At 36.9% G+C, this 11,323-nt stretch overlaps 1 protein-coding gene across 1 annotated transcript; it reads left to right on the top strand.

Annotated features, from left to right (window-relative positions):
• On the top strand, positions 1–9,958 carry LOC144977262 (trafficking protein particle complex subunit 2-like protein). Its single transcript, XM_078922294.1, has 5 exons — positions 1–283; positions 2,341–2,513; positions 4,614–4,701; positions 5,552–5,631; positions 6,778–9,958. Exons 1-5 carry the CDS (start codon positions 251–253, stop codon positions 6,818–6,820), a joined length of 417 nt encoding a protein of 138 aa, XP_078778420.1. The 5' UTR covers positions 1–250; the 3' UTR covers positions 6,821–9,958.
• Positions 9,959–11,323: the final 1,365 nt, after the last annotated feature.

Genomic DNA, 11,323 nt, shown 5'->3' with positions numbered 1-11,323 from the left:
AGAGAAACTTGTGGTATGAATGAGGTATGCACAGTGTTCATTGTTCAATGTAAAGTTTTTTTGTTTTTGTTTCTATTGTTGTTTTTAAAAAATGATAATCCATCTATTGTGCCTCATCTTTTGTTGATTGAAAGCTGATTTCATGGTCTGAATTGCGGTTTCCAAGAAACAACTGGACATATTGTCCCTATTACTTTTCGTTAATATAGATTCTTTTCAACTAAGACCACCGCCCACCTTGGCAAACAAGATGGCTGTTTGTATTGCTGTAATCGCAAAAGAGGTAGGATTAGAAACATATAATAGATAGATAGACCCTCTCAACCCGAACTAAGCGATAAGATTTTGACGGTCTATACTTTTCAATTTTTAAAATCTTGAATAAGATCTTATTCTCATATTCCTTCTTTTTCTCATTCATACTTCTCCACTCCATTTTGCAGGCTACTACTCTATTATACTCTATACTAAGATATGAAGTGAGTAGAAAAGTGCCAGAAGACAATAGAGAATAAAAATTTTTTTCGCGGCGGTGGTGGGGTTTGAACCTGCGACCTTATTGGTACGACAACTCCGCCTGGCAGGTGAGAGCGTGGCTCTACCGTGTGAGCTATCCACGAACACAAAAATATTCGTTTCAAACCCAAAGTCATTTCTAGATCCCTCTCTCACCCACTTCTTGAGATCGCCGATTCGTTCGCCACCATCGCGAAGTAATTTTGACCAGCAGTTAAGCTTAATAGCCAATATTCTCATCACAAACATATAACATAGAAACGATTGAGACATTGAGTATGCTCCGGTGTATGGGGTGAATTTTTAATTCAGAAAAGTGAGTGGAGCAGGCACTTATGTTGGTAACAACAAGATATGAAGTGAGTAGAAAAGTGCCAGAAGACAATAGAGAATAAAAAATTTTTTCGCGGCGGTGGTGGGGTTCCTGACCTCCCATAGTGGGCAGGGAGGCACTTACTGTGTCTTCTATCCCCCTATATCTGTTTTCCAACATGCTTTCTGTCTTTATCTTTGGACGAGATTACTTGGTTCTGTCCTGGCCCTGACCGGATACCTTAGCTGGGAGGGAAACATTCAAATATATAGTAATTTTGGGAGATGATATTTTTTGTCTTGTAAATCATCTCTCTGACTGTAAGATACTACTACTACTACTACTACTACTACTACTACTCTCTCTCTCTCTCTCTTAACTGATATGTAGCCTATTATATATATATATATATATATATATATATATATATATATATATATATATATATATATATATATAATATATATATATCTTTAACTTTTACGGTTGCTTGGAAATTCATTGCTGAAGATAATTTGATCTGTCATAGTTAAGGCAACAAACTGGAACAGCCTTCTTGCCATATAGGGCCATTAATGGCATCTTTTAATTAATATGGCTATTCAAAATGGATAAAACTTTGTAAAAATCAAAATGCAAAAATATAAACTACTCAAGTAGGAACATTTCTGATCACACTTTTATATGCTGTAAACTGATTGCAAGAACCAGTATTAGATACACTTATCGATTTTAAATTTATCACACTCCCCAACACTTTCACTTCTCATATATGCTGTTGAAGTTGAAGTATATGTAAGAATTTTCGGGTGATTTAAATCTCAAATTTTGAACAAAGTTAACATTTACATAACATTCTGTACCTCTCAAAATTTTACAAGGATTTTTTAAAAAAATGTATATGATACAAATTATATGGATGTAAAAATAAAGATGTAAACTGCAAAACCTCCATTTAGCTCATTGTCTGCTTAATGTTGAGCATGGACTAGAGTGTATCAACATTAAAACTGTAAAACTGTTTGTTATACTTATAATCTTAGCTGAGGGCAATTCATTATACCATCAATTTGGGTTTTTATTTAATTACAAGAAATGAAGTGAGTAGGAAAGTGACAGAAGACAACAGAGAATAAAAACTTAAACGGCGGCGATGGGGGCTCAAACCTGCGACCTTACTGGTACGACAATTTCGCCTGGCCGGGGAGACCGTGACTCTACCATATGAGCTATCCATGACCCAGGGGGTCACAGTAGAGTCACGATCCCCGGCTAGGTGGGGTTGTTGTACCAGTAAGGTCGAAAGTTCGAGCCCCCATCGCCACTGCAAAGTTTTTATTCTCAGATGTCTTCTGATACTTTCCTATCACTTCATTTCTTATTATTTATCAACATAAGTGTCTGCTCCACTCACTTTTCTGTTTTTATTGAATGAAACCCATCAGACAAACTGCTTTATTCCTCATTCACCAGGTTTCATATTAATGATTTTATCCTTTGTTTTTCTACAGAATTATCCTCTCTTCATCAAAACTGTCCCAACAGATAATGAGTTAAAGTTTTACTACACAGTCCACACATCTCTAGACGTTGTGGAGGAGAAGATCAGTATTGTGGGTAAAAATACCAGTGACTTACGGGAGTTGTATTTAGGTATATTGTACCCAACAGAGGATTATAAAGTGTATCCTTTTCTCTTATTAATTGTTAAGAATCGTGAAGCTTTGAATGGATACTGATATAAACCTGTTTATTAGACTCCATTTCGATAAGTGATATGACCTAGTTTTTCTTGACAGTTGAAAGGTCAAAGGGTCGAAGTCAAACAAACAATAGTGTAGCTGGCATAAGAATAACGGTAAAAACATTGTTTCATAGTCTTCTTGGTTGTTCAGTTTGTGATAAAAATTTCCTAGGTTTTCTATAAGCAGTATGAACTCTTCATAAATATTTAAAGGAAAGAGGTGTGATAGTAATATTCACTGGGTTTAGAAAGAGAGAGTTGATCAATTTGTGATGTTGAAATTGACCTGCACGGTTAGTGAGAAGACTTTCAACTAGGTCTGTTAATGTTTGATGGAATCTGATGGAAAGTACTTTGTAATAGACTAGGTATCCTATCCTTACGGTTGTAAGCCATTGTTTATTCCATTTGACTCTAATGGACTGGGCCTAATGTTACCGAAAGGTTATGCTAGTTTGTTATAGTATAAGTCATAAGATAAAGCAACCCAGATTTGCTTTCAACCCACTTGATAATGAGTGGAAATATGAGTAGAGTCAGGCTGATTGTTTGGAATGGGTATTTTTCTTGAATTTTTCTCTCTGCTTTGTCTGGCACTATTTCATAGACATTTTTTTCAGATTTTCATCTTAATGATTGTGCAGCTATGTGGTTTATTGGTATGACTCTCGCCTTTGGAACGGGTTCGTGGGCCACTCTGAGCATCCCATAGTTGAGTTCTTGAAAAAGGCTCTTTATTCACATTCTCTCACCGTACTCAGGTGTATAATGAGTACCTGGTCTCATTAATAGCATTGTCTCTATCAGAAAAACATCACGGCCGCATCCGGGATCGATTTCAGTCCCTTGATTATTTCGTGAGTGCCCTACCAACTGAACTATCAGGACCCCCCAATATATACCAGCACCCTATTAAGGTAAGAGGTATCATTACTATCATTCATCCCATAGGGGAAATTTGTCTCTAAGGTCTATTCCAAGGAAAGAGTGGAATAACCCAGGCGTCAGCCACAGTGCAGCGTCGTAAATTGAGCTAGGGCAAGGGGACTTGCTCAAGGCCAAACATCGCAGTGGCAGGTGACTGGACTCGGTACCTTTCAGGTACAAAACAAAGACTACCACTGAGCTACGCTGTCCCTGAACCTTTTTTTTTCTTGTCATTTTTCATCAAACATTTACAATTATTTTCTTATTATTGATGTTATACACTCCAGCACGGTTTCCTCGAACTCATTCAAATGTCCAGAAATTTTTTTCTGTATTATTCTTTGTTATTATTCCATTCCTTCCTCAAACTAATTTTTGCCTCGAACACGGTTTCCTCGAACTAATTTCACCCAGCCAACGTAAGAAAAATTAATTAATGATTAATTAAAAAGGGATTTTTATAAAACCACTGATGACGTACTGTGACATTGACAGTTATTTATGTGAGTATGCAGTAGGATACACAAGCAGATACTCACAGCCACTCACACACTCCATCGCCATTTTGCATAAAAGGCACCTCTCTGCATTTTCATATCATTTCGCCATGATTATGGTTGCAGGTAAATGAATGTTATAATACAGTAATTCTCTCCCCACCCCCCCCCCCAACCCCCCACAACACACACACAAACACCAACATATCAATAAAGTAAATAATAATAAAGTTCTCTTTATTCATCCTCAAGCAGAAATTTGTCCTAGGGTCTATTTCAAGAGAAGACTGGAATAACCCAGGTGTCACCACAAATTGAGCTATGGAGAGGTGGCTTGCTGAAGGCCATATAACGTGGTGAATATTTGAACTAGGTATCTTTTGGGTACCATACCGCTTAGCCATACTGGCCCTCCTCCTTCCCATCAAATGCAATGGCAATATAAGGTTTCCTCGAACTTTTTTGCTTTTCCCAAAGAGTTTTTAAAAATCGTGCTGGAGGGTAGTAATTATTGCTGTACAATTTAGGTTACTGGACCTTTTTTCCCCCCTTTTCATGGAGAGATTCATAGTGATCAACAATCTTTTACACATGATGGTTCCTTATTGTTTCTCAGATATGGTTATGTTGCAAATACAAAAGTAAAATTTATTATTATGGTCGATTCTACAAATTCATCATTTAGAGACAACGATATTCGAACTGTGAGTATTTTCTCTCTCTTTGTCTTTAGCTCCTGAGGTCATCTCTTACTTTAGCAGATGACCTCTTAAAAATTGTTTTATGACAGAGGTGGGATTGAAAATAGTATATAGGCAAGCTGCACATATAAGCATGTCTGATAACCGAACGCAATTATTGGTTTGATTTACATTGTTGTATAGGAGAATATTTTGCATTGGATTGAGAGTATTTCCAGTACAACATTGGGCCCATAACGATTTGGGTTATCAAACCTGCAAATAAGTATATATCGTATACAAGGCAAGTTAGGTAAACTAACTGAGGGGGGTTGTTTGTCTTTTCCCCGCCACAAATCCTTAAATTCATCAAACCTGCATGCTGATACAGTTTTGAATGAAAGTTAGAAAACAAATTACATTGTTTTAGGATTTAAAAATACATTTTGTGGTCATGTGATCATCATTAGTATATATATATATATATATATATATATATATATATACTACTACTACTACTACTACTACTACTACTACTACTACTACTGCTACTAATACTACTACTACTACTACTACCATTGGTAGTTCAAGTCTTGCTTTGGGCAGCATAGGGTTGGGTCCTTGGAAAAAGCTCGTTCCCCACATTTTTTTTTTTACAATACTCAAGTGTATGATGAGTACCTGGCCAGTCACAGTATTGAAGTGTCTTATAGACACCGAATATTGTCTTACATCCTCAATGTTGCTGATTAAGGGTTTTGAGCACATTGAAGTGAAATTGCGCCATATAAGTTATTTTGCTTTTTAAATATCCCACTACACTTACATAGCTAAATAAATCTTCAATCTCCCTTTTTTTCTATTCACATCCTAGATGTTTAAAAAGCTTCATAATGCCTACGTTGATATGCTGTGCAACCCGTTTTACAAGCCCGGAGAGAATATCACATCTAAGTAAGTGGAGGGACAGAGAAATTCCAGTCTGTTCAGTAATTTATGTGGATTTTTAAAAATTGATGTATAGCTTGTTCTTGTACTGTTTCTATCTGAAGCCTTTTTGATAGTATTTTTACAATCCCAGGTTTACCGCCTCTCTATCTTGCTCTTGTCTAATTTAACATTTTTAAAAATATATTGTGAAAATTAATTTTTAAAGACCTGGGCCTTTCTACAGTACAATATCCACTCATCGTTCCCAAAGCACTTTGCAAGCATACAGCAACATTTAACATGTCGGACGAGACATGACTCCTGTTAGGCGATAGTTTTGTTTGTTTTTTCCCCGACAGACACAACACTCTTAACAGCTAGGTTATCATGTACGGTGAGAAGATGTGAGTAAATAGCTTTTTCCAAGGACTGAACTATTCGCCGCTCAGAGCGTGATTCAAACCCAGGACCTTCTGATCCGAAGGCGAATATCATACCACCAGACCAGATATATAAAGTGCCTTCTGGCTGTTTTACATAGTTTGATGTGCACTTTGCGGTATTGTAGTATATTGGACTACAAGGTCCCTCTCTGAGCCGTGCAAAATTTGAGTACTAGGAAAAGGTTCTTTATTCACATTCTCTCACGGTACTCAGGTATTAAATGAGTACCTCGTCAATAACAGTGTTGTAATATTGCCGTCATGTCTATTCCTACTACACATTAAGTGTTGCCATTGCTTGGGACCCTTAGCAAAGTGTTTTGAGCATGTTTGAGCAGTGGCTATTACGCTCTATAAATGCTTAAGTTCAAATGAAGTGTTGCATGTAAATTAATCAATATTACAAACTAGAGTTGAGAGAAGTGATTAATGAATTTACTGGAATTACTAAATAAAAATTAACAGCCATACAGCTAGTTCTTTGTCTCTCTCTCTCTCTCTCTCTCTCTCTCTCTCTCTCTCTCTCTCTCTCTCTCTCTCTCTCTCTCTCTCTCTCTCCCTGTCTCTCTCTCCCTCCCCTTCCCCACTAATTGTTTTTTTTATCTTTCAATAATCATCCATCCATCTTTTTGAAATTTTAGTTGTCGAGATTCTCTGCTCTAACGTCTCTTTGAAGTTGCTGAAATCGAAGCGTTATCATAATTTTGTTTATCTCTCTGCATTTCAGGGTGTTTGAGAATGTTGTGACTGCCATGTTGAAGCAGGATTGAAATTATATTGGTTTTAGGTCTGGAATATTTCTGCTTTTGTGATAAACCATTGTCAGTTAACTATGAGTTTTGCCCAAGTCGGATTCAGCCTTTGAATATTTCCACTTTTGTGATAAACCATTGTCAGTTAACTACAGTAGAACATGAAAGTAACATACTCGGAAATAGCGAGTAAAATCTAAATCCCCGTTTTTTTCTCTTATTTGAGTCAATAAAATTAGCATGAAAGTAGCGAGTATGAAAAAGAGGTCAACTCGGAAATAACGAGCATTTCCTGCCCCAGCCTAGGACTTCGAAAGAAGTAAAGCAAAACACCAGACAAGGGCGATTTAAATATTTTTAGCCTAGCTTCTTTCCTTTTTTTATTTTTCGTTACGAGTAACATTACATAGTAGTAGTAGCCTAGTCTGTAGTAGTACATAGTAGGGGAAACACATTTGGGTGTGTGTGTGTTTGTGTGCGTGTGTGTGTATTGGGGGTGGGGGTCAATTATTCACCCAATGTGGTGCCACGCGACACGCGAGGTAAGCACTGGCAGCCAAGATGTCAACACTTAGCAGCATCGGTCAGCAAGTAGCATTCGTTAACGAACGACACGATCAGCCAGAGAGGGGAGCGTGGAACCATCATTTTCAGTGGGTCAGTGATTGAGTGCTGATGCGCTTGCTTACCTCATCAAACATGCCTAGTGCATACAAACACTCGCACACACACACACACACACACACACATACACGAAATCTTGATGGAAATGGAAGGGGTGGATCAACTTCAACCCGTGGCCAGCATTACGTAGTTAACGAAGGCCGTGTTCAACCCCGCCCCCACCCCACTTTATCCACACACAGTCATTTGCACGCACGCGCGGCACACACACACACACACACACATTGTCTTTCCATATTTTTGTACGGCCGAGTGACCTTTCCTGGCAACTCGGGAATAGCGAGAACTCGGAAATAGCGAGTAATCAGGAGTGGACCCGTCGAACTCGCTATTTCCGAGTTCTACTGTATGAGTTTTGCCCAAGTCGGATTCAGCCTTTGAATATTTCCACTTTTGTGATAAACCATTGTCAGCGATGAGTTTCACCCAAGTCAGATTCAGCTTAAAAACACATAGCAGACATCATCAGAATTCGCATTGCCCAGTTTGATTTTCATTAAAATGTATAAAATAAAGACAGTTTTATTATAGTCTACATTGAAAAAAAAAAAAATTGGGCTAAAACATTGGGGGTTTTTTTTTATTACTGGTACAGTCCTGCCATTTTATACAAATATGATCATTATAAAGTTTACAGATTTTTGGTCAAAATCTGGCCAAATTCAGACTTTTGCTCCAGGTTCTGATTTCTAATTTGAAAATGTTAGATTAAAATTAATGACAGAATGCTCTATTTTACCAGAAATTCCCGGAATTGCATTATTCAAAACCAACATCAATTCTGAAGTAATTTAAAGTGACCATTCATATAAATACATAAGTATCAAAATCACACATTTTGGATTAATATCTATTATCTTGAATTTAGGAAAAATTTTTTTGCATATATCTGATTTTTCATTGGCTGTTTGTGTCAGTTCTGTCTGTAACTCAAAAGTCTGGAAATTGAACTAGGTCAAAAAGGTAGCTCATTGGCAATATATTATAAACAAGATAACAAGGTGAAAACAGTTATGAAGATTAATTTTTTTTTGCCATTGGTGTCTTCTTGAAACATCTACACACTTCCTGTCCAGAGTAAGGGGCTAAAATGTCATTTTAGCATGTGCGCGACGTGATGAGCGAATTTCAGGTCAAAAACAACAACTATCGGTACACAGAAAGGCTAATGGTAAACAACTCACTCAGTGGAAAATCATTAGCCTACGCCAATGGATAAAAAAGTAACAACGATTTTAAATTCTTTACTTTCTTTTGATCTCAAATATATAATGCAATTTTAAAAAGATGAGGTTTCGTAAAAGGTGTGCCATAATGTTTTGTTTCATAAAATTAGACACCATAACAGAACAGTTATTGTAAAAATGCATGTTCTTTTTTTTTTTTTTTTGCTTAGATTTAGATTACAGTGGGTCTCATTTATTTAATTTACAAGCCCCAAGCTTATGCAGATATCGGAATAACTTGTCTTCATAACCTGTCGAAATACTATAGTCTATCATGGTGAATGTCATTTTCCAATAGTCCATCACACTTTGTTGAATTTAATGTTGCCCTCTTGATGGAACACTGGTTTAGTCTTATAGTCTATAATTCATCTGTTGAAGAATATCCGTCATAATAATAATAATACATGCAATCCCTGGGTAGCAACATTGACCTCTGTTCCCAAAGTTTTTGGTTAAATATTATAAGTAATTTTTTAAAACCCAAATAGCAACATACATTCTAGTAAAACCCCTGTTTAGTGTCACCAATATAGCGATAATCGGCAGGTGACACAGACGCTTAATACAAAGAATCTAGCCAAATAGGCGACATCTTTTCCAACTAGGATCATCTTGTACTCTAAGTCAATAAAGTTAAAAAGCCTACTCATACTCTGCTAACGAGATCACTTTGTTACAGACCAATGCGAAAACGTGTTTACCTACCAATGAAATCACGTTATCCTTTTTGCCACCAGGTACATAGAAAAATGGAACTATAACTATAAAGGGCTACCAGATAGCCATTGGCTAAAATTGGCCTCGGCAGAGAATCATATTTTAATTGATGGTTTTAATTTTTTAAAAATACATTCTTTTTTTATTCAATATCAATTAACACAACTCGAAGAATGAAAGCATACCTGGCAAACCTTGTCTACAGAAAAATACACATTCTGACATGATTGGGACACGCATTATCACAGGCACTGGTCAGTGCATCACATTATTGTATTCACAGGTCCCACCACTCCCCCTTTTCCGCCATCTTGAAAACACCGGAATAACGATGTAATTTTCTGGTCCCAGGCGATGTCGTTATCCAGGGGTTGCACTGTATTTTAATTTTATTGTAATAGGTCTTGCTTGCATTGAAAGAGATGCGTGAGTGAGTGATAGATAGGTGGAAAGAAAGAAGGAATGAGATGAAAGGGACAGAGAAGAGAGAGTGACCAATTGAAATAAACTATGTTCACGGTTAAAATATTTTGTTTTGTTCTTTTGATTTTAAATCTTTTACAGGAACAGCAATGTACTGTGAAATGGGAGTGGGATATTTTTTTCATTTCGATTACATGTCAAATTGCCAACAAATAGCATTTCCCAGTTTGAGTTTAAGACATATCCGTCTCCAAGATGTCCACTGAAGCTTCTTCTTCTCAACACAGAAATAATATTGTTGGGATGAATGCAACAAAGGCCCCATCCACTTGCAAAGGAAATGGGAGAGTTGAGAGAGGGGTTTTTGTTTGATCATTTACAACGCTGATTTAACTGTCATTCCGCAAATTTAGGCAAATCGTGGCAAATTTTGGGAAAATTGGCAAATCGCGTGGAATATTTGGGAGGAAAAAAAGAAGCGAAAACAAAATAACGAAAAAAAAGTGTGAAACTTGAGAAATGTTGCCCAAACCAAGGGAAGCTTCTCTCTACGGATAATGATCCTTTAAAATCTTTGTAACAACGCTATTGTGTAAATTAATAAATGTAGCCTCCTTAAATGTAATAAATTGTCTTTTATATTTTTTTTTCTGTATCGCGTGTTAATTTTTACTGAAACGCTTAGTTCTCCTCGGCAAATGTTGGTCTTTTTGGCAAATTTTAGGTCCCAATTTGGCAAAAAATGCAGACGACAGATTTAAGGTGAAATGTGGATGCTCCAATCATTTTCAGGGTCTTGTGACTTTTTAAGTCCCAGGTTCGAGTCCGGCTGGGAGTGGCTCGAAGTTGAATGGGCTTTTTACTCACCTCAAGTCCTAATAACTACAAGATCTGCCTCATAAAAACCTGAGCATTTTCTTAGACTGGACGATGGAACAACTGGTTAATTATTTGGTTAAGGGACAATTTGGGTTTAAATGCCTATATCGGGCGGTTTTAATCATTCTATTTTGTCATAAGGGTAAGGTAATCCAATTCAGACACCTAAAATGGCTCCCCATTATCAAACTGTGTGTTTGTCCTTAATTTATGGGACCTAGTCACTTGTGGCAAATATCAACTTTTGGTACAGCCTCAAATGCACTTGTTTCTCTTTAAGGGTTTTTACAGCGCTTGCAATACATCAAGGTCATATCAGCGCCAGTAAAAAGGATGATAATGGAATAGTAAAAATGTTCTAGAAATAGAATTAAAGCACCAAAGAAAACGTAAGACAAAGGGGAACTGGTTCAAATAGAGAACAGGTATAGATTCCAAGAGCACACTACCAGTATCAGTGTACTGTTTCAGATCACCTAAATGCCTCATCCTGGTAAAAGTACAGGCCCCCACTAAGAGTACCAGGAACAATCAAATGTTTACATATCATAATTTATGTAAAACAAAAATAATACAGTGCGTAACAGAG

This window comes from Berghia stephanieae, chromosome 7, assembly GCF_034508935.2.
Source record: "Berghia stephanieae isolate SIO BIC M18660-M18661 chromosome 7, UCSD_Bste_1.3, whole genome shotgun sequence".
Lineage (NCBI taxonomy): Eukaryota > Metazoa > Mollusca > Gastropoda > Nudibranchia > Aeolidiidae > Berghia > Berghia stephanieae.
This window is presented reverse-complemented; position numbering and strand designations above follow the sequence as displayed.

Excerpts from the sequence above, each read along its gene's own strand:
- LOC144977262 (XM_078922294.1), top strand. The coding sequence starts at position 251 with ATGGCTGTTTGTATTGCTGTAATCGCAAAAGAG. Across the intron at positions 2,514-4,613 it reads CCAACAGAGGATTATAAAGT|ATATGGTTATGTTGCAAATA; the intron begins GTATCCTTTTCT and ends ATTGTTTCTCAG. Across the intron at positions 5,632-6,777 it reads GGAGAGAATATCACATCTAA|GGTGTTTGAGAATGTTGTGA; the intron begins GTAAGTGGAGGG and ends TCTGCATTTCAG.